At 43.0% G+C, this 23,258-nt stretch overlaps 1 protein-coding gene across 1 annotated transcript in view; it reads left to right on the top strand.

The window, feature by feature from the left end:
* Positions 1-11,316: 11,316 nt before the first annotated feature.
* FMR1NB (FMR1 neighbor) overlaps positions 11,317-23,258 on the top strand; it is a 40,036-nt gene continuing 28,094 nt past the window's right edge. The window contains exon 1 of the mRNA XM_027534945.1: positions 11,317-11,702. Coding sequence (XP_027390746.1) covers positions 11,378-11,702 — 325 coding nt within the window. The 5' untranslated portion in view covers positions 11,317-11,377. The remainder of the gene's footprint in view (positions 11,703-23,258) is intronic.

Here is a 23,258-nt window from a genome sequence, read left to right as displayed (position 1 = left end):
CTGTGACTCTCAGATCCAACATTCCCGTCCTACAGTGGGTTGTTACCGAACTGAATTCCATCACATGGGTGGATCCCTGATGGTCCAGTCGGGAAAACAGAAATCACATCCCAGTGATTTTAACAGAGACTTTAATGTAGAGATTGGTCTTAAAGGACTGAAAATGCAAAACTGGAGCATTAAGATGTCACAGAGTTGAGTTCTGCAAGTAACATTGACCATCTGAGGCCTGGATGAACAATGGGAGGAGGCCGGGATGATGAGCAGCCAAAAGCTCAAAAGCAAGACCCGCAGAGGTAAAAACCCAGACCTCAAGGAAAGGAGCACTGTTGGTCAGTAGTGATACCCCAGTAACATGTGGGAAATTAGACCACTGAGGACAGGGTGCCAGCCAACACTCTGGTGCTGGTGTGTCTGAGGAGACATGATGATGCTGATTCTGAGAGGGGTGGGAGTCAGAGGGTGAAACCTGGAAATTGGATTCAGCAGCTGCTACTAGACCCAACTATTCCTGCCAGAATGAAGAACCACAGTCTTCCAGTCTCCCTCTAGAGCCTCTTATCAGCAGAATCTAACAGGCAACACTGGCATAGGAGAAATGGGGTGTGCAGAATGCCAGCCCCAGCCTCACAAAGCAAAGTGTAGAAGGATTGTTTGGAACTGAGATAAATAATTGACAAAGTGCAGCAAGCTGGAAAAATTTCAAAACGGAAATGGTACATCCAAATGGTCAACCCAATTGCAAGAATAGGTGACTACCCACATAGTAGGTACTGAGATGGCCCTGTTGCCTGCCTTGCCTTAGCTACTGGCTTAATGTGGGCCTCAAGTTTGAGACTTGGTACCAAACACAGAAGCCTGTTTCACTGATGGGTTAACAATTTTCAGTGGGATACTGCTAAGCCATTTGTTACATGATGATAAATGCTGACAACCCCTGGCATTGACTAATCTGCACAATGGGTGGAAGTGCAGTGCTTGGGTAATAAAGCATTGAAATATCCCTTTACACAGACTCATGGGCTGCTGCCTCACTCTTTAGTCAGGAGTCAGGTCATTGAGTCACCCAAAACTATTAAAGTTATACCTGGTAGAAACAAATACAACTCACTCACAAGCCCAGTTAATAAGTCACATATATATTTGTCTCCTAGAAAAGACCACATCCTGGGAAAAAACAAAGCATCTGCAATGAGAAAATCAACTGGACCTCTGAGCCCTCTTATCCATAGTGCTTACTGGATCTATATCCCACTGTGCTCGGTTATTGACTGGAAGTAGTCTACAAGAAATATGACCTTGGAACAGACTCAGTGGAGGATCGTAAAGACAGTGCCTGGGACTGTAAGGCTCTAGACAACAGATTGAAGTGGCATACTTGTGTGGCTGCCACACTGCACAGTAATCATTTCCCTCCTTTTTTGGACCCACACTGACCATGGCGAGTAGCTGGGAAGATTTTACCGCATGAATCACAGAAATGTGGATGAACACAAATGTGGAATGGCTTCTTGTGTTCTTTCCCACTGGGCAGACAACTCTGATGTTGGGTTAGCCACTCACTTCCTCTGAAAGTTGGGGGATACTTCTGTTAAAGCAAAGTCACCTTTGTCCTGAAGCCCTCTTCCTTAATCTGAAGAGATTGCTTTGGGTAAAAGAATTGTTAACCCTGGGTCTCTGTGCAGTTTTTCATTCCAGGATGTAAAATTAGGTCTGGTTAATTCTTGCCTGGAGAATTCCACAGACAGAAGAGCCTGGTGGGCTATGGTCCATAGGGTCACAAAGAGTCAGACACGACTGAAGCAACTTAGCATGCACACACGATGGACCATAGCCCACCAGGCTCCTCTGTCCATGGGATTCTCCAGGCAAGAATACTGGAGTGGGTTGCCATTCCATCTTCCAGGGGATCTTCCCAATTTAGGGATCAGAATCATGTCTCTTATGTCTTATGCATTGGCAGGTGGGTTCTTTCCCACTAGCACCACCTGGGAAGCCCTACAGCCTACAGTCCATGGAGGTGAAACTATATATATATATATATGTTTATTTATTTGACTGCACCTGGTCTTAGTTGTGGCATGTGGGGTCTTTGTTGTATCATGCAGGATCTTTCACTGTGGCACATGGACTCTCTAGTTGTGGCACAGCAACTCAGTAGTTGTGGCACACAGCCTTAGTTGCCCCATGGTACGTGGGATCTTAGTTTCCCAACCAGGAACTGAACCCACGTCCCCTGCATTGTATGGCGGATTCTTAAACTCTGGGCAACCAGGGAAGTCCAGTTCATTCTTGAGGGTAGCTCAAGGGCCCCACATGGACAGATTCAAACCTGTGAAGCCAGTAGAGCACTAAAGAGGACATAACCTCTCCGTTTTCCTAATCCAGTTATGGACAGACTGTACCAGTCTGGGGCAGTGACCATAGTACCGACTATCACAAGGCTAGATCTGTCATCCCCTATTTCATTTGTCTATAAGGGATCTTACCAGCATTCCACTATCAGACAATGTCTCAGGCATCACTTCTCCCAGGCAGTGGCGTCAGCCACCGTTTTCCTTCACCTTCCACACTCATGCATCCACACCCCATGATGTCCATGCTAAATAGATGCAGAGGGTCACCTTGGAACCAACTCGAAGCAACATGATGTGCTTCCCACCCACTTCCAGGACTAGATTTTCTGGGGGCTGAGACAGCCTCCCTTGCCTCCACTGCCTTCCACTTGGAGACAGGGTGACCCACTTCATGCAGGTAGCACACAGTTCAGTTCAGTTGCTCAGTTGTGTCCAACTCTGTGACCTCATGGGCTGCAGCATGACAGGCTTCCCTGTCCATCACCAACTCCCGGAGCTTGCTCAAACTCATGACCATAGAGTCAGTAATGCCATCCAACTATCTCATCCTCTGTTGTCCCCTTATCCTCCTGCCTTCAGTCTTGCGCAGCATCAGGGTCTGCAGTGAGTCAGTTCTTCACGTCAAGTGGCCAAAGTAGCATACAACTCTTCAGTAATCAAAGATCCAATGGGCATAGGCTATATATGCCCAGTCTCTGGTTCCATCAGCAGGCTGGCCTTGGGGGCAATAAAAGATGCAGTGCATCACCATTTTACGTGCATTTCCCTCCATCAAGAGGTGTTTCTAAGGCTCATCTGGGAGATTACCAAAGAGATAGCTGAGAGTTACACTAGCAAAGATACTCTTGACTCCCTACCTCTGATTGTCTTGGATATCTGCATAGCTTTGGGTTATTACTGACTAGGCAGTGTGCATTGTGGTCAGCTTCTGGCTGAATAGCTCACTGCAAGCTTATAGGAGCTAGTTACGTGACTCTAAACCCCTCCCCATCTCAGCCCTAGGATTTTTTTCTCATGACTTGGCCTGGAGTCCATGACTAGAGGTTTTGGAAAACTCTATAGTTGAACTTTGTACTCTTTGCACAGATGAACTTTGTACTCTTATTTAGAACCCTCCTTGTTTTACAACATCTTCTTTGCCATCCTCACTAACGCCAGAAACCCTACTGAAAAATTCAATCAGTTTCTGTCACCAGAGGGAAGGCAGGTCTCACTGTGGGATGCTGACAGAATAAGAGACCACGTATGTCATCTTACTAACACTTGGGCTTTTAAGTTATCTCAATGAAACCTATTATTGTGCCCAGTCTCCATGATACAGTGGTGTTTTTCTGTAACTCACCTTCCAAAGATGGATTACAGGGGGCAGGACTAGAGGCAGGGAGGCTAGGGTGTTGGAATAATGAGCCAGTGCAATGGCAGTGAGAATGAAGACGGGTGAGACTGCTATGATATTTAGGACATAGAATTAGTGAGACTTGATGCTTATTACTTGTGGGGAAAAGGATAGGGAAGAAACTAATGTTATGATTCACAAATTTGTGCCTTGAGTTATAGTTTTCTTTTAGAGGAAAGGAGATTTATTCAATCAACTGTTTATTAAACATATACTATGAGTCAGGCAGTGAATTTGATGCTGGAGATAAAGAAGAAAAAGACATTGGCACACAGAAAAATTAGCATAAAAGGTAATTACAGGTACAAATAGATAGGTACTTCTTCATATGAAGCACTGAGAAAGGCAGAGCACACTTCGGTAGTGTTCCAGCTAAAAAACTTAATAAACTGAATCTAACCATGTGGAAGCATCACACATGCTAAAAAAAAAAAAAAATGGACATTTTACAAAATAAATGGCTTGTGCTCTTCATACCTATCAAGGTCATGAAAGACAATACTGAGGAACTGTTTCCAGTCAAATGATACGAGGAAGATACGATAGTTAAATACAATATGTGATCAGGGATTTGCTTCTTGGACCAGAAAATCTTGTCTTTTGTTATAAGGGACATTACTGGGAAATTTGGCTATAAAGTAGATTACCTGGTGGCTCAGATGGTAAAGCGTTTGCCTGCAATGTGGGAGACCCGGGTTCGATCCCTGGGTCAGGAAGACCCCCTGGAGAAGGAAATGGCAACCCACTCCAGTACTATTGCCTGGAAAATCCCATGGACGGATGAGCCCGGTAAGCTACAGTCCATGGCCTCGGTTGCAAAGAGTCAGACACAATTGAGTGACTTCACTTTCACTTTCAAGTAGATTACATAGTAAGAAAATGTTGATTTCCCAGTTTTGAGAATTGTACTATGATTATGTGAGAGAATTTTCTTTAAAAAAAATAGATGAAGCAAAGGGCTCAGACATAAGCTGGAGGAAGTTTTGAGCAGTAGCATTGTGGCTAAGCAGGCTTAGACTTTGGGTTTAGACTCCCTGAGTTCTATTAATAATCTCAGCATAGCTGTGCACTACATATGAGACTTTGGATAAGTTATTTAAACATTCTATACATTACATTTCCTCATCGGTTTAAAAAAATATATATGATGTTAATAATAGTACCTGGGACTTCCCAGGTGGTGCAGTGGTCAAGAATCTGCCAGCAACGTAGGAAACACAAGAGATGTGTGCTTGATCCCTGGGTCAGGAAGATCCCCTGGAGAAGGAAATAGCAACCCACTCCAGTATTCTTGTGTGGAAAATTCCATGGACCAAGGAGCCTGGTGGATTACAGTACACGGGGTCACAAAGAGTCAGACAGGACTGAGCAACTGAGTCCACACACACACACACACACACACACACACAGTAATAGTGCTTACCTTATAGAAATGGTATGAGAGTGAAATTAGTGAGGATATGTAAAGGCCTTAGACCCATGTCTGGCATGTATGTATAACTAATTTTGGCTGTATTTAAGCTATTCTGCTTCTTCCCTGTAAATACAGAGAGAAATGGGATGTGGTTCCCTTGTTCAAGCTGCCATAGTCCAGTGGAAGAAATTAGAAGGTTAACAGGTAATATTAATAAATTCATGTGATGAGTGTCCTGATAGGGATTTGAATTGAGTGCAACTGAGGCTGGGGCAATGAATTATGCAGGAGGAAGTCAGAAGTTTCATAGAGGACTTCCCTGGTGGTCCCATGGCTAAGATGATCCCAATGCAGAGGGCACGAGTCCCTAAGAGTTTGAATGTCACAACTAAAGATCCTACATGCCACAGCTAAGACCCGGCACAGCCAAAAAAATAAATAAATAAATAATTTTTTAAAAAGAAGAAGTTTCACAGAGAGATCTGGTTAGAACTGGGTCCCAAGGAGTGAACAGGAGTTTGATAAAATACACTTTTGCCAGGACAGGAACATCAGAAGTGTCAAAACACAGGGTTCTGGAAAGGGCATCGAGTACTGTGGTGTAGTGTAGGTGATGCAGTCTGATTGGCAGACTCACCTGCCAGGTGTGCGTGGGCAGAGGGGCAGCTTAAATATCACCTGTTGCCTCAAAAAGGTCACATAATCTCTCTGAATCTCTGTTTTCCCTAAAAGTGGAGATATTAACACTGACCTCAGGTCTGTAAGGAGGATGAGTGAAATGTGCTTAGCAGAATGTCCAGCATATGGCACCTCCTCAGTAAAGGACAGCTGTTAGCAACGATGCTGGTGTTAAATGTTTCTAGGGCTCACCCAACTTCCTGGATCCTGTTTCCTTCTGAGCATGTGTCTCCCTCAAGTGACACGTGGCCCTATAACTTCCTTCAGCCAATAAGGTGGAAAGAGAAAGACTATATGTCCTTCCTGAGCGCTCGCTTTCCTGACACGGCAATTTGGAAGCTCAAGTGGAGATGGTGGCATCACAAAGCAAGCCAGGTCTCAGTGATGACAATCAGCAGAATGCCCCTGTCAATCTATGCTGGGCCGGGGATCTAACCTGATCTGAGGGTTAGGAAAGTTCTCCTGAAGAAGTATGGACAAAGATGATGTCACACACACACACACACACACTGGAATGTTATTTAGCCATAAGGAAAAAGAAAATCTGCCATTTGTGATAACATGAATGGAACTTGAGGACATCATGCTGCTGCTGCTGCTAAGTTGCTTCAGTCGTGCCCGACTCTGTGCGACCCCATAGACGACAGCCTACCAGGCTCTTGTGTCCCTGGGATTCTCCAGGCAAGAATACTGGAGTGGGTTGCTATTTCCTTCTCCAATGCATGTACGCGTGCTAAGTCGCTTCAGTCATGTCCAACTCTGTACGACCCTGTGGACAGCAGCCCACCAGGTCCCTCTGTCCATGGGATTCTCTAGGCAAGAATACTGGAGTGGGTTGCCATTTCCTTCTCCTGAGGACATTATACTAAGTTAAATAAGGCAAATACTGTGTGGTATCACTTATATGTGGAATCGCAGAAAAAAAAAAAAAAAGTGAAACTCAGAAACAGAGAGTAGGGGGCTGGTGGGCTGGTGGGCAGGGGAAACCAGGAGAGGTTGGTAAAGGGTACAAACTTTCACTCGTAAGATGGATAAGGTCTGAGGATCTAACATATAGCATGGTGACTATAGTCACTAACATTATATTGTATAATTGAAATGTCCTAAGAGGAGAACTTAAAGTTTCTCACCAACAAAAAAAGAGAGACAGAGATATGAGGTGATAGATGTGTTAATTAACTCGATGGTAGGAATCTGCTCACAATCATCACGTGTACACTTTAAGTATCTTTCAATTTTGTCAATTATAGCACAAAAAAAAAAAAAAAAAAAACTGGGGAAAAAAGTTGACTTACTAGAACAATTAAATCAATGATTGAAAAACTAGTTATGATACCACCTCCGAGAAAGCACACTCTGAGTCTGGGGTGCTGTCTGGCAGGATGTGTGGTGCATTCCGAACCAGGGCCAGTAACCAACATGAGGCACCATGTTCCCCAGACTCAGAATACACGGGTCTAAGGACTAAGGAGTGATGATGAGAATGATGCCTAACGACACGCTAGTACAAATGTTTGCACTTTGCTTCTTATTCTCTGATTTCTGCTATTTTCAAAGCTTATTATTCAAGAGAGAAATATCTCTTTCAGGGAACACAACAGTGGTTCCACAGAATTAGAAGCTGAAACTGCCACCTTATGCCACTAGGCAGATACATCCCCCCAAAAAATAAATAAATAAAAAGAAACTGTGTCAGCTAAGGTGATTGATCCTGATCATCACTAAGTACTACCTATTAATACATTGCGGAAACAATTTGTTTCCACTTCCCTGCATCACAAGGCAAGCCAGGTCTCAGTGATCCTTTACGTTGTTTTCATCATAACAGTGAATGTTCTTGTACATGTCATGGGTGACAGGAGATATACCTAGAATTGGAACTTCTGTGTCACAGACAACGTGAATATTTAGCCTTTCAAGATGCTGTCAAATTACTGTCTTAAGTGGTTGTACCCTTTTGCACCTTCACCAGCAATGATTGAGTTCACATTTCTGTGCATTCTTGTGAATATTTATTAATTTTTGCCAATCTGACGAGCATAAATTATCTCATTGTTGATTAATTTGCATTCCCCTGATTACTTGTCTATAGTGATATTTTTAAAAGTGTCAATTCTCAATTGTCCACAAGAATGATAGTTACATTCTGAGCAGTGGATGTACCATCTCATGAAGCACTTCTTGTATTCACACCCATGCAACAGATTTTTCTCCCTAATTACATCTGGGTTGACTACTATCAAATTTTGTTCTTGTTGAGTCACCCAGTAGTCTCCAACTCTTTGCAACCCCATGGACTGAAGCATGCCAGGCTTCCCTGTCCCTCACCGTCTCCCAAAGTTTGTCCAAGTTCACGTCCATTCCATCAGTGATGCCATCCAGGCATCTCATCCTCTGATGCCCTCTTCTTCTGCTCTCAGTCTTTCCAAGCATCAGGGTCTTTTCCAGTGAGTCAGCTGTTTGAATCAGGTGACCAAAATACTGGAGCTTCAGCTTCAGCATCAGTCCTTCCAATGAATATTCAGGGTTGATTTCCTTTAAGATTGACTGGTTTGATCTCCTTGCTGTCCAAGTTACTCTCACGAGTCTTCTCCAGCACAACAGTTTGAAGGCATCAATTCTTTGGGATTCTGCTTTCTTTATGGTCCAGCTCTCACAACCGTACGTGAACCACTGGGAAAACCATAACCTTGACTATACGGACCTTTGTTGGCAGAGTGATGTCTCTGCTTTTCAACACACTGCCTAGGTTTGTCATAGCTTTCCTGCCAAGAAGCATTGTGTTCTTATTTCATGGTTGCAGTCACCATCCACAGTGATTTTAGAGCCCAGGAAGAAAAACTATCAAATTTAGTTCCCTTAAAAATACAGGATGAAAGAGGAAACCCAGTGCAGGATTTAAATCTCCATCTGATAGTCTATAAGGTGGATACTTCACATGGCTTTTAGTGCCCCCCACCAATCTTGAATTAGTGTTTTGTAAAACAGGAAGTGCCTAGGCTCAATCTTACAGATTTCACCCTCCTGAGTTTTTGTTAATAATGTAGATTTCTAGCAGCATAATGTGAATTGCTCACGAGTATTGCACTGGTACAGAACTGCCATGCCTTGCCTGTTGACAGCAACATCAAATGCTGCAATCAAGTACAAGTCACAGCGAGCCAGAGCTGAAAGACTCTTCACAACCAGGATGTCCACAGCCCATAATTTGCAGAAAGGAAAACTAAAGCTCAGAAAGCACAACCCGTGAAGTGGCAGAGAGCTGAGTTCTTAACGGTGTGCTCTAGCTTAGTCCATGAGAGATCAGGGTGGCTATGTGCACCTGGTCACAGGCTCATTTTCCACGGATTCTATGACACGGATGAGGTTGCTGTTGGACAATTGTTCATGAGTCTCTCGAGTGTCTGCATGTCTTGGGGAGGTTTTGTCCTTTGTCCTTAACCCAGCAGTCTTGCATCTTCTGCCAGCATTTGTGAGACTATGGCAGTCTGCCTTGTTACTCAGAAGTACAGTAAAATCTCAGACACTTTTCTCAGACACTTCAACTCACAGCTGAAGACAGTAATTTCAAAAGCTGTTAATACAGTTGTCCTCTGGTCAAATTAGTTTTGGAAAAGTTGAGGCCAAAAAAAAAAAAAAGAGAGAGAGAGAGATTAAAAAAAGATAAAAGGGAAGGAAAGCAGTGCCTTTTTCTGTCAGCTCCTTTAATAAACTACAGAGCATTATGAATTGCTCCTAGATGTGGGGGTGAGGTGGAGTATGCTACATTTCAAGAATTATTTATGTAGGAAAAATTCCTTCTTCCTCCCCACTATGCTGCTGCTGCTGCTAAGTCGATTCAGTCCTGTCCAACTCTGTGTGACCCCATAGACGGCAGCCCACCAGGCTCCCCCGTCCCCGGGATTCTCCAGACGAGAACACTGGAGTGGGTTGCCATTTCCTCCTCCAATGCATGAAAGTGAAAAGTGAAAGTGAAGTCGCTCAGTCCTGTCTGACTCTTAGCGACCCCATGGACTGCAGCCTACCAGGCTCCTCCATCCATGGGATTTTCCAGGCAAGAGTACTGGAGTGGGGTGACATCGCCTTCTCCGCCTCCCTGCTACACTATAGAATGCTTATTAACATTGGAAAGAATAACAAGGACAATAGAATACAATTAGTAGAAAACCATTTGGAAGGTCAGAGTAAAATTTAGTAAGAAAACAGATGGAAATGCAGTTGAAGGGGATCGTCTTCACATCACTTGAAAACTAGACCAAGGTAGTTGAACAAATGCTCCAGCATCACCTACAAGATGCTTTTCCAGATGTGCCCAAACCAAGCGAGTTAATGGGATTTTGCCCAAGTGTCAGATTTTAGAATCAGGAGGGGACTTTCAGACAATGTTAACTCTCTCATTTTACACATGCAGCACTGAGGCACAGGAGAAGGCAGGCACCTAATTCATTAGTGACAAATGATGGGAATCAAACTGAAGGGTTCTGAGTCTCTTTTTTGTGTTCCTCACACACTTTGCAGAGAAGGCAGTGGCAACCCACTCCGGTACTCTTGCCTGGAAAATCCCATGGACGGAGGAGCCTGATAGGCTGCAGTCCATGGGGTCGCTAGGAGTCAGACACGACTGAGCGACTTCACTTTCACTTTTCACTTTCATGCATTGAAGAAGGAAATGGCAACCCACTCCAGTATTCTTGCCTGGAGAATCCCAGGGACAGAGGAGCCTGGTGGGCTGCCGTCTGTGGGGTTGCATAGAGTCGGACACGACTGAATCAATTTAGCAGCAGCAGCAACACGCACTTTGTATTATCATATTGTCCCACTGTATAATTTATTCATAACAACCTTAAGGTCTCTAAAGGCAAATACCATGTTGTTCCACTTAAAAGCTCCTACTGCAGGGTAGCAAGCACCCGAATATATATCATAGTCCCAACGGTCACTTGTCCCATCCAGCGCTTCCCATAACGACTTTCTGCCATGACGGAGATCCTCGTTTTTTTCCCCCTGTCTGATATGGTCACCAGAGCCGTGTGTAGCTACCAAACACTTGGTACGGGGCTACGGGGATTGAGAAAGCAATTTCTTAATTCCATTTAATTTTAATTAATGAAAATGTACATTTAAAAAGCCACATTTATCTGGCGGTGTTGCAGTGACTAAATGTGGTGACCACAGAGGTGTCAGAGGACTGACTTTGAAGCGGAATTAAGAGCCAAGGCTGATGTACGAATTCCAGCGAGGCTTTTTGGTGGTGCTTGATGCCGCTCAGCAGCTGGCACAGGCCGTTTGGGTCCACTCATTCATTAGACAACGTTGACCACACCCTAGAAGGGCCGGGCCTTGCGTGGGGCGCATGGGCACAAACAACTAGACAGGCCACGCCCTTACGAATGGGCGTGGCCTGGGAACGGCACGAGAGCCGCACGTGCCGCAGGGGAGAGGCTGTCACGTAAGCGTCACTGCCCCGAGGTCTTCTGGGTCTTGGGCGGCCATTAGAGAGGGAGTACCTCAGCGTGGCAGCCACCCCGAATTATGCCTACTGATAGAAAGTCGACCCGGGGGAGGATTCGGTCGAGGACCCGGGCAAGGATCCGAGCACTGCGGCGGGCGCGCTCCAAGAAGGTCAATTTGGGAGGGGAGAGCAGTGCGGAGAACCGTGCGGAGAACCCAGCGATGGGGTCACAGCCTAGGGGTAGCATGGCGTCCGCACAGCAGTCTAGGGGGCAGGCCGCATCTGTGCACGGCGTCCGGGGTGGGACACGCCGGTCTACACTAAAGGTGTGGGTCAGCCAGCGCTTCGGGCTGTTCCTGCTAGGTTTCTGGTTCCTCCTGCTGCTGTGCTTCTACATGAGTACTGGTGAGTGCCTGCCCGGAGGACATTGCGCAGGGGTCCCTCAGGGGAACTGGAGGGGGAGGGGGAGGGGAAGATGTCAAAGGAGGGGGGAACCTCTGCGCGCTGTGGTGCGAAGGCCATCCATGCCTCCCTCACAGTCGGCCCTCTTATTGATAGACAAATGGCTTCCCTCCTTCTCTCCCTTCAGAAGCACCTTCCGTCCCTTCTGTCAGCTCAGAAAAACCTTCCCTCCCCACTTGCCTGCACAAAGCCCTACCCCCTCTCACCTCCCGCCATTTTATAAAACAAAACGGAGGTGAAATTCTCGGAACATAAAATGAACTGGTAGTGAACAGTGTGGTGGCATTTAGATATTGAAACGTTGAGCAGCCACCACCTCTCTCTAGTTCCAAAATATTTTCCTCACCCCGAATTTAAACCTATACCCACTAAGACTGCAGTTACTCCTCATTTCCCAGGCCCTGTCCCTATGGATTTGTTTTGGACTTTTACTATCCATGGGAACATGTACTATTTGTCCTTCCTTGTATATGGCTTGTTCTATTTGGTGTAATGGTTTCGAGATTTTGGGACGTTGTAGCATATGTATTGGTGCTTCATCCCTTTTTTATGGCTGAATACTATTCTGTGGTATGAATATACTCCATTTTGTTTGTCCATTTATCAAATTGCTGGGCTTTTGGGTTTTTCCTCAGGGTTTTTCTCTTTCCACTTGCTGGGTATTTTGAATAATACTGTTATGAATGTGTTTAGTCACTCAGTCATGCCCGACTCTACGACCCCATGGACTGTAGTCCGCCAGGCTCCTCTGTGCATGGGGATTTTCCAGGCAGGAATACTGGAGTGGGTTACCATGCTCTTCATCAGGGGATCTTCCCAACCCAGGGATCAAGCTCAGGTCTCCCGCATTGCAGGTGGATTCTTTACCATCTGAACCACCAGGGAAGCCCAAGAATACTGAAGTGGAGTGCCGTTCCCTTCTCCAGGGGCTCTTGCCAAGCTAGGAATTGAACCAGGGTTTCCTGCATTGCAGGCAGGTTTTTATAGCTGAGCTACCAGGGAAGCCCCATTGTTATGAATATTCTTCTACAAATTTTTGTGTATGTTTTCAGTTCTCCTGGGCATGTACCTAGGAGTGGAATTGCTAGGTCAAATGGGAATTCCATGTTGACCTGTTTGAGGAAGTCCCCAATTTTTTCCAAAGTGGTTGAGCCACTGACAGTGTATGTGTGCTGTGTGCTAAGTCTCTTCAGTCATGTCTGACTCTGGGACCCTATGGACTGTAGCCCACCAGGTTCATTTGTCCCTGGGATTCTCCAGGCAAGATTACTGGAGTGGGTTGCCATGCTCTTCTCCAGGGCATCTTCCCAACCAGTGGTGAAACCCATGTCTCTTACATCTCCTGCATTGGCAGGCAGGTTCCCAGGTGGCACTAATGGTAAAGAATCCACCTGCTGATGCAGGAGACTTAAGAGACACTGATTCAATTCCTAGGTGGGGTAGATCCCCTGGAGAAAGAAATGGCAACCCACTCCAGTATTCTTTCCTGGACAATCCCATGGACAGAGAAGCCTGACAGGCAATAGCCCATAGGATTGTGAAGAGTCAGACATGACTGAAGCGACTTAGTACACAGCACAGCACAGCACTCCCTAGGAAGCCCATGACAGTGTATGAAGGTCCTCATTTAACCAGGATTTTTTACCATCTCCATTATTTATGAGCGCCATCCTAGTGCAAGTGAAGTGGTATCGTATTGTGGTTTTCATTAGTGTTTCCCTAATGACTAATGATATAGAGTAGCTTTTCATATGCTCTTTGCAGAAATACCTATTCAAATCATTTAACCATTTAAAAGTGGATTGTTTGTGGTTTTGTTACTGAGCTGTAAGAGTTCTTCATATATTCAGAATATGTGATTTTTAAATATTTTCTCTCATTCTGTAAGTTTTCTTTTTAAAAAATTTATGTATTTTTAGTTGAATGATACTTTCCTTACAGTATTGTGTTGGTTTCTGCCATATATCAACATGAATCAGCCATAGGTATACATATGTCCCCTCTCTCTTGATTCCGCCTCCCTTCTCCCACCCCATCCCACCCCTCTAGGTTGAGTTCCCTGAGTCAAACAGCAAATTCCCTTTGGCTATATATTTTACATATGGTAAAATGTAATATGTATATGTTTCCACTGTACTCTCTCCATTTGTTCCACCCTCTCCTTCCTGCTTCCGCCCCCATATTGGTAAGTCTTCTCTATGTCTGAGTCTCCATTGTTGCCCTGCAAATAGATTCATCAATACTATCTTTCTAGATTCCAGATATATGAATTAGTGTACAATATTTGTTTTTCTGACTTCACTGTATGATAGGCACTAGGTTCATCCACCTCATTAGAACTGACTCAAAACATGTTCTTTTTGTGGCTGAGTAATATTCCATTGTATGTATGCATCACAGCTTCTTTATCCATTCATCTGTTTTATTTTAATAGTTTTGTGGTTTTAGTCCTTATATTTAGGTTGTTGATCTGGTTTGTATTAATTTTTGTTTGTGGTGCATGTTAGGGGTCTAACGTTCTTTTGCATGTGAATATTTGAACTGTGGTATTGGAGAAGACTCTTGAGAGTCCTTTGGGCTGCAAGGAGATCCATCCAGTCCATTCTAAAGGAGATCAGTCCTGGGTGTTCATTGGAAGGACTGATGCTAAAGCTGAAACTCCAGTACTTTGGCCACCTCATGCAAAGAGTTGACTCATTGGAAAAGACTCTGATGCTGGGAGGGATTGGGGGCAAGAGGAGAAGGGGACGACAGAGGATGAGATGTCTGGATGGCATCACTGACTCAATGGACATGAGTTTGAGTAACTCCAGGAGTTGGTGATGGACAGGGAGGCCTGGCGTGCTGTGATTCATTGGGTTGCAGAGTCGGACATGACTGAGCGACTGAACTGAACTGAACTGATCCAGTTATTTCAGTGCCATTTGTTGAAGAGACTATTCATTCCCCTTCGCGTAGTCTTGGCACCCTGTTGAAAATCAGTTGACCATAGACCTATAGGTTTATTGATGGACTCTTAAGTTCTGTTCTGTTGGTCTATGTGTCTGTTCCTGTGCCAGTACCATACTCTGATTACTATAGGTTTGTAGCAAGTCGAAAAAGTTGGACATGTGATTCCTTCAATTTTGTTCCTTCTTATATTGCTTTGAGTATTCAAGGCCTCTTATAATTCCATATAAATTTGAGGACTAACTTTTCTATTTATGCAAAAAGGTCATAAGTTTTGATAGAGATTGTATTTAATCTGTAGATCACAGTGGACAGTATTGCCATCATAACAGCATTAAGTCTTTCAAGCTATGAACATGGCATGTCTTTCCATTAATGGATATCTTCTTTAATTTATTTCAGCAATGTTTTATAGTATTCATTATACAAGTTGTTAACCTCCTTGGTCAAATTTAGTCCTCGATATTTCATTCTTTTGGGTGCTATTGTAAATGGAGTTGTTTTCTTAATTTTCTTTTTGGATTATTTATTGCTGGTGTATAGAAGCACAACTTACTTTTGCATGTTGATCTTGTACCCTACAACTTGGCTGAATTGTATGAGCTCTAGTAAGTTTTTTTGTGAACTTTAAAAAATATTCTGCCTATAGAATTATTTTATCTGTGAATAGAGATAGTTGTTTTTCCTTTACATTTTGGATGTCTTTTATTTCATTTTATATTCTACTTGCTCTGACTAGAACTTTCAATACAGTGTTGAATAGCAGTGGTAGAAGTGGGCATCCTTCTCTTCTAATCTTAAAGGGAAAGCTTTTGGTTTTTCGCTATTGATTATGATGTTAGCTGTTGATTTTTCATAAATGCTTTTTATCATATTGAGGAAAATCCCTTCTATTCATAGTTTGGTGAGTGGTTTGATCATAAAAGTTGTTGGATTTTGCCAAATATTTTCTCCGTACCAATTGAGATGACCATGTGAGTTTTTTTTTCCTTCATTCTGTTAAGGTGGTGTGTTCCATTGATATTATTATGTTGAACCATCCTTGGATTCTTGGGATTAAACCCCACTTGGTTATTTTTTTTTTTTTTTTTTTTTTTTTTTTTTAATTTTATGTGGTTAATTTTTTTTTTTTTTTTTATTCTTCCAATTTTATTTTATTTTTAAACTTTACATAATTGTATTAGTTTTGCCAAGTATCAAAATGAATCCGCCACAGGTATACATGTGTTCCCCATCCCGAACCCTCCTCCCTCCTCCCTCCCCATACCATCCCTCTGGGCCGTCCCAGTGCACCAGCCCCAAGCATCCAGCATCATGCATCGAACCTGGACTGGCAACTCGTTTCCTACATGATATTTACATGTTTCACTGCCATTCTCCCACATCTTCCCACCCTCTCCCTCTCCCACAGAGTCCATAAGACTGTTCTATACATCAGTGTCTCTTTTGCTGTCTCGTACACCGGGTTATTGTTACCATCTTTCTAAATTCCATATATATGCGTTAGTATACTGTATTTATGTTTTTCCTTCTGGCTTACTTCACTCTGTATAATAGGCTCCAGTTTCATCCACCTCATTAGACTTGGTTATTTTGTATACTGTTTTTAATATGCAGTTGCATTTGATTTGCCAGTATTTTGTATCTGTATTTATATGTGATATTGGTTTGTATATTTTTTTTCTTGTGGTATCTTTGTCTGGCTTTGGTATAAGGTTAATACTGGCATCATAGAATGAGGAAAGACCTGTTCCCTCTTTTTCTGTTTTTGGAAGAGTTTGAGAAGGATTAGTATTACTTCTTTAAATATTTGATAGAAATCACCAATGAAGCGACTTTTCTTTATAGGGAAGTTTTGATGAGTGTTTCAGTGTCTTTACTTAAAATAGGTCTTCTCTAAAAGGTCTTCTTCCCTAGCTTCCTTTCACAAGCTACTAAATTTCCTCACCAACTTGCACAAACACCCTTCTTTCCCTCATGAATGACTTCCATCCCTCATTTCTCCTAAGAACTTTTTATTATCTCCTATCTCATAATCACTATCAGTTCAGTCGCTCAGTTGTATCTCTTTGTGACCCCATGAACCTCAGTACGCCAGGCCTCCCTGTCTATCACCAACTCCCGGAGTTCACCCAAACCCATGTCTGTTGAGTCGGTGATGCCAGCCAACCATCTCATCCTCTGTCATCCCCTTCTCCTCCTGCCCTCAATCTTTTCCAGCATCATGGTCTTTTAAAATGAGTCAGCTCTTCACATCAGGTGGCCAAAGTATTGGAATTTCAGCTTCAACATCAGTCCTTCCAATGAACACCCAGGACTTATCTCCTTTAGGATGAACTGGTTGGTTCTCCTTGCAGTCCAAGGGACTCTCAAGAGTCTTCTCCAACACCACAGTTCAAAAGCATCAATTCTTTGGCGCTCAGCTTTCTTTACAGTCCAACTCTCACATCCATACATGACTACTGGAAAAACCATAGCCTTGACTAGATGGACCTTTGTTGGCAAAGTAATGTCTATGCTTTTTAATATGCTGTCTAGGTTGGTCATAACTTTCCTTCCAAGGAGTAAGCGTCTTTTAATTTCATGGCTGCAGTCACCATCTGCAGTGATTTTGAAGCCCCCAAAAGTAAAGTCAGCCACTGTTTCCCCATCTATTTGCCATGAAGTGATGGAACTGGATGCCATGATCTTCGTTTTCTGAATGTTGAGCTTTAAGCCAACTTTTTCACTCTCCTCTTTCACTTTCATTGAGAGGCTCTTTAGTTCTTCTTCACTTTCTGCCATAAGGGTGGTGTCATCTGCATATCTGAGGTTATTGATATTTCTCCCGGCAGTCTTGATTCCAGCTTGTGCTTCTTCCAGCCCAGCGTTTCTCATGATGTACTCTGCATATAAGTTAAATAAGCAGTGTGACAATATACAGCCTTGATGTACTCCTTTTCCTATTTATCATTACTAAGCTCCTTCACCTCACTGATAAAAGTGCTAACCTCCACACTTCCTCTCTTAAAGCTCTTCCACCTCTAACCTCACCTTACTAACCCCCCTTACCTAACCTATCAAATTCATTTCTACATCACCTCCTTTCTCAAAGACCTTTCCTTGCTCACTTCCTCTCACAAAAGTGGAAGTGAACGTGTTAGTAGCTCAGTCATGTCTGACTCTCTTCGATCCCATGGACTGTAGCCCACCAGGCTCCTCTGTCCATAGAATTCTCTAGTCAAGAATACTGGAGTGTGTTGCCATGTCCTTCTCCAAGGGATTTTCCCAACCCAGGGATCGAACCCGGGTCTCCTGCATTGCAGGCAGATTCTTTACCAGTGAGCCGCCGGGGAAGCCCTTCCCTTTTTTTCATGGTTGCCATCCCTGCCTCCTCTAACCTCACAAAATGACTTCCCTTCTTCCCCTGTAAGGCCTCTTTCCCTCCAATCCTTTCACAAAGTAGGAACTTCCCTCTCTCCACATAGTACTAAACTCCCTCACCTTTCTCAAAGAACTTTTCTCCTTTACGTATGCTCACGAAGACACTCCTGCTGTCACCTCAGCCACGAATCCCTTTCCTCTTTTATTCTCACAAGTGCTTTCCCCTCTTCATCACCACTCCAGAAGTTCTTCTTAACCTTTAGTCAAGGTCCTTTCATTCTTTACCTCCCCATAATGACTTTTCTTGGATCACCATACAAGCCTTCTCTCCCCTCATTCAAAAACTTTTCTTCTTTATTTCACAAAGCCCTTTACTCCCCTCACTCAAGGTCTTTACTCTCTCACCTCCCTCTTAAAATGCCTTCATTGTTCTTCTCACTCTTAACATACCTTCACAAAGATCTCCTCAGTCAAAATCTTTTCCTTCTCTTATTTACCCTCCTTGAGACCTTTGCTCACCCCCCTCCCCTAGATGCTTGTTTTGGCCCTCCAAAGGCCCCCTAATCTCCCCAACTCATAGGTTTTTCTTCCTCACCACCCACAGGTACTCTCCTCTCAGAAGTCTTCTTTTCCTCCTACTCAGTGCTCTTGTGGCCTCACTTTCCTCACTCAAAGTCTTTGCTCCTCCAGATCTTTCTTGCTGCCCTGCCCCCAAATCCAGTACTTTTCCTTTCCCCACAGCCTGCTCTCTTAGCTCAAAGATACCCTTGTCAAGAAAGGGCCTTGTCTACCTTACCTCCTTCAGGCTGCCCTCCCTCCCAACCCCCTCACTATGGTATTTTGTCTCCTCCTCTGCATAAAGAACTTGGGTTTCCCACAGTATTCTTCCCTCCCTCCTTCCCTCAAGCTCCAGCTTCAAACCCAAAGACCTTCCATGATCCCCACGTCTAATCTCAGTGACTTCTCTCTCCCTGCCCTCCCCAGAGTCCTTCCATCTCTTCAGCTAAGGTCCTCCACAGTCAAAAGGAGGAGGCAAAAATTGGGCAGAGGCATTGTAAGTTAAAGGAACAGAAACCACTATATACTGTGTCATGGCTGCTTGGGGATAAAATTTAGTGTTAAATAAAGTATACGTTATGCATTCTTTTATCAACTATTTTAAGTAAGGTAGAAAAATATGATTCCTGCTCTTAGAAAAATATTTTAAGATGCATTTTAAATGATCATTTACAAATCATATTATTTAAGATTATTCATATGTATTTTTCCTACTATTCATCTAAAATACAAAGTATTTCTGAATTACTTTTAATGTATTTGTAAATGTTAGTTACAAATAAAACTGAGAACCTTACAAACTGAGACCTTTTTCATTCTCTGAAAAAGTAATTTAGAAAATACAACTATATATTGTTGTATTTTCTTAGTTCATGAGTTCTTAATTTTCTACTTCTGTTTTGAATAGATCTCTTTGAAAAAGAGAATACTGTTATTCAGTGTAATTTCTTTATTTCCATGAGGACTTTTTCCAATATAGGTTTAACATGTTTTCTCTTAAAATAATCCATGATTCATTCTTTATGTTGTCAAATTTCCCAGATCCTCAAAAGGTAACATATGACTGGATGGATTAAAAATCATTTTGCATTTAAAATGATTTAACTCAATTATGCGATGGGTTGACGTGTATCTCCCCCCTCCCTGCATCAAAAAATGTTGTAGTACGTTTTTTGTACTGGTACCTCAGAATGTGACCTGATTTGGAGATAAGGTGTTTATAGAGGTAATCAAGTTAAAGTGAAGTGGGCCCTAATCCAGTATGAATGGTTTCATTATAAAAAGGAGAGATTTGAACAGAGAGATAGACATTGATAGCATAAAGACTATATGAATAGACACGGGGAGTAGACAGCCATCTATAAGCCAAGGAGAGAGGCTTTCTTTCACAGTTCTCAGAAAGAATCAACCCTGTTGACATCTCAATTTTGAACTTCTGGCCACCGGAATTGTTGAAACAATAAATTTCTGTTGTTAAAGCCACTAGGTTTATGGTGCTTTCTTACAATGACCCTAGCAAACTAATACATACTGTTGTTGTTAATTCAGTTGCTAAGTCATATCTGACTCTTAGCGACCCCATGCCAGGATTCCCTGTCCTTCACTATCTCCTAGAGTTTGCTCAAATTCATGTCCATTTAGTCGGTGATGCTGTCTAACAATTTCATCCCCTTCTGCCCTCTTCTCTTTTGCCTTCAGTCTTTCCCAGCATCAGTGTCTTTTGCAATGAATCGGCTCTTTGTATCAGGTGGTCAGAGTATATTCAGGGTAAAATAAATAAAAATAATTTGGCCATGCCCTTGGAGTATTGCAGTGAAATCAGGGTACTTGGTCCCAGAGCTAAAATTTCCCTTCTTCATAGACAGGCCCTTCTGAGTTCTCTTAGATTTAATGCCACCAGGGGGAATTGAGGTTGAGGGATCTGAAGTAACTGCTGGGATAGCTCCAGGTTGTATTGTCATTTTAACCTTGCTTTTCAGGTTGTTTTTATGCACAAGGCATATAAACTAGTGGCATACAGGATGAAGAGACCAGTAGATCAGGACTGGGAATTTGATCCCATTTCCTCCACCAGTTCTCTAACTTACTGGGTTAGTCCTTATTGCATGTCTATTTTGGGGGGAGATTAAAAAAGAGAAATAAAGATTGACCAGTAGGTAACATATTCAGAATGTTTTAGCTCCATGGGGGGCGGGGAACCTCTTGACTAGTTTTTGTATTATTATACTTCATTTCTCTGTTATGCTTGGTGAGTAAATGAGGCAGTGCACCTCGATTGACTGCCTGGTACCACACTAAGCACGAACTTTGGTCTTGCTTTAACCATTTGTATATGCGGTGTAGTTGGAGGAACCCCGAACTAGGAGTTAGGAGACTTGAGTCATCATGATTCTGCCACTGACTTGCTATGTGACTTTTGAGGAATCGTTTTACCTGTTTAGGTTTCAGTTATCTTGTCTAAAAATTGGGATTTCATTAGGCAGGTGTTTCTCCTGCCTCAGTCATTTGTATAACACCTTCATAATTTGTGATCTTAATGCTACCAGTTATTCATATTTTCTTTAAATTGCCTCACTTTTTAATATAAATGCATTTGTTTTAAAAGGAAACTGTAGCACTGTTATAAATGGAAAACTGGTCATATTTGTGATTAAGAGAATTATTTATAAAAATCAGTATCATGAAAACAAAGTAATGTTATTAAAGTTAGAAACAGTTTAAAAAGTGAAAGACATATGATGAAATATTTATGGTTTTACATTGTACTAAGCATTTCATGTATGATTTCATGTAATGCTTAGAATTCTTCAAAGTAAATTCTATTCCCATTTTTCAGATGAGTAAACTGAGGCAAAGATAAGTTTACTAATTTGTCCAAGTTGACTAGCTAGTACCTGGCAGAGTCAGAATGCAAATTCAGGTGTATTTGAGGCTGAGGCCCAGAAAAGACTGCAGCATAGGTAGACCCTCAAATAAAGCCCTAGCAAAATCCTCTTCAAGCTGATACTGTTGCAGGAAAGCAGACCCCTTCCAGGGCCCGAAACTGGGCTCTTGTCTAACACTCGGAAATGAATTGTCTGAGGAGATGCATGTGCTGGCAAAGCAAGAGATTTTATTGGGAAAGGGCACCCGGGTGGAGAGCAGTAGGGTAAGGGAACCCAGGAAAACTGCTCTGCCACGTGGCTCGAAGTCTCGGGTTTTATGGTGATGGGATTAGTTTCCGGGTGGTCTTTGACCAATCACTCTAATTCAGAGTCTTTCCTGGTGGCGCACACATCACTCAGCCAAGTTGGATGCTAGCGAGAGGGATTCTGGGAAGTGGACGGACATGCGGTGTCTCCTTTAGACCTTTCTCGAACTCTTCTGGTTGGTGGTGGCTCATTAGTTCCGTATTCCTTATCAGTATCTCCTGTCATAAAACAACTCATGCAAATGGTTACTATAGTGCCTGGCCAGGGTGGGCAGTCTCAATCTGTGTGCTTCCCCTAACAATACCATTAGCTACTGTTCACATTCTGTCTTTTCACCCTTTAATCTAGTTCTTCATCTGACATACTTCACTACAGAGCAGGGCTGGCATCATGATTTTTCAAATGAAAATGTAGGACAGGGGGCTCCCTTGTTCAAAATGTATTATGAATTTCAAGATGATAGAAGAACATTAAACCAACTGTAGGACTGTTTTGGAGAAGGCATTGGCGAACCACTCCAGTACTCTTGCCTGGAAAATCCCATGGACGGAGGAGCCTGGTAGGCTGCAGTCCATGGGGTTGCTAAGAGTCAGACACGACTGAGCGACTTCACTTTCACTTTTCACTTTCATGCATTGGAGAAGGAAATGGCAACCCACTCCAGTGTTCTTGCCTGGAGAATCCCAGGGACTGGGGAGCCTGGTGGGCTGCCGTCTGTGGGGTCGCACAGAGTTGGACAGGACTGAAGCGACTTAGCAGCAGCAGCAGCAGGACTGTTTTAAGAGTCACATGCTGTAGACTGCACAGGTCACATGCCCATGAAGCCCACAGCTTTGAGTCTGTTTTATTTTTTCACTTTGAAACTTAGTTAGATCTTCAGTCTTTTTTTTTTTTTTGGTAACAGGGAAATTAAAAAAAATTCTTTGTGACAGGGAAACATAATTGGTTCTTTACCATTTCTTGTTGCCATTTAGGGATGCTTGTTCCTAATCTTTTATTTGCTGAGCTTAATGAGTGTACAGATGCAAATTAGAAGCATAGAGGATAGAATTATTCTGCATATGAAAAACAATGGGGGAGGGGAAAGAGTATGGAGCCTAATAAGGTGAAGAGGAAGCTCTGAAAAGACCTGGGCACTGGCTGATGGGAGATACTGGAGAGAGAAAAGGACAGCTGCTTCTGAGAATGAAAGAACAGGGATATCAAAGGGGATTTTTATAAAGGTTTGCCATATGGTGAGTGGTGTCAAACCTTGTTTGGTGTCATGGTAGTTTTTCTATACTAGTCGTGTATATTTTTTTCTACACTTTCATAATAAATACCTAAATAGTGAAAATTAAATACACCCATAAATACTCAGCTGTGTTCCACCTAAAATCAAATCATGTAATGCTGATGGTATTTATACATACTTTAGGAAATAGTGCTCATGTTAATT

Source organism: Bos indicus x Bos taurus, chromosome X, assembly GCF_003369695.1.
Source record: "Bos indicus x Bos taurus breed Angus x Brahman F1 hybrid chromosome X, Bos_hybrid_MaternalHap_v2.0, whole genome shotgun sequence".
Taxonomy (NCBI): domain Eukaryota; kingdom Metazoa; phylum Chordata; class Mammalia; order Artiodactyla; family Bovidae; genus Bos; species Bos indicus x Bos taurus.
Note: the sequence above shows the minus strand (reverse complement) of the source record. Positions and strands in the feature narration are given on the sequence as shown.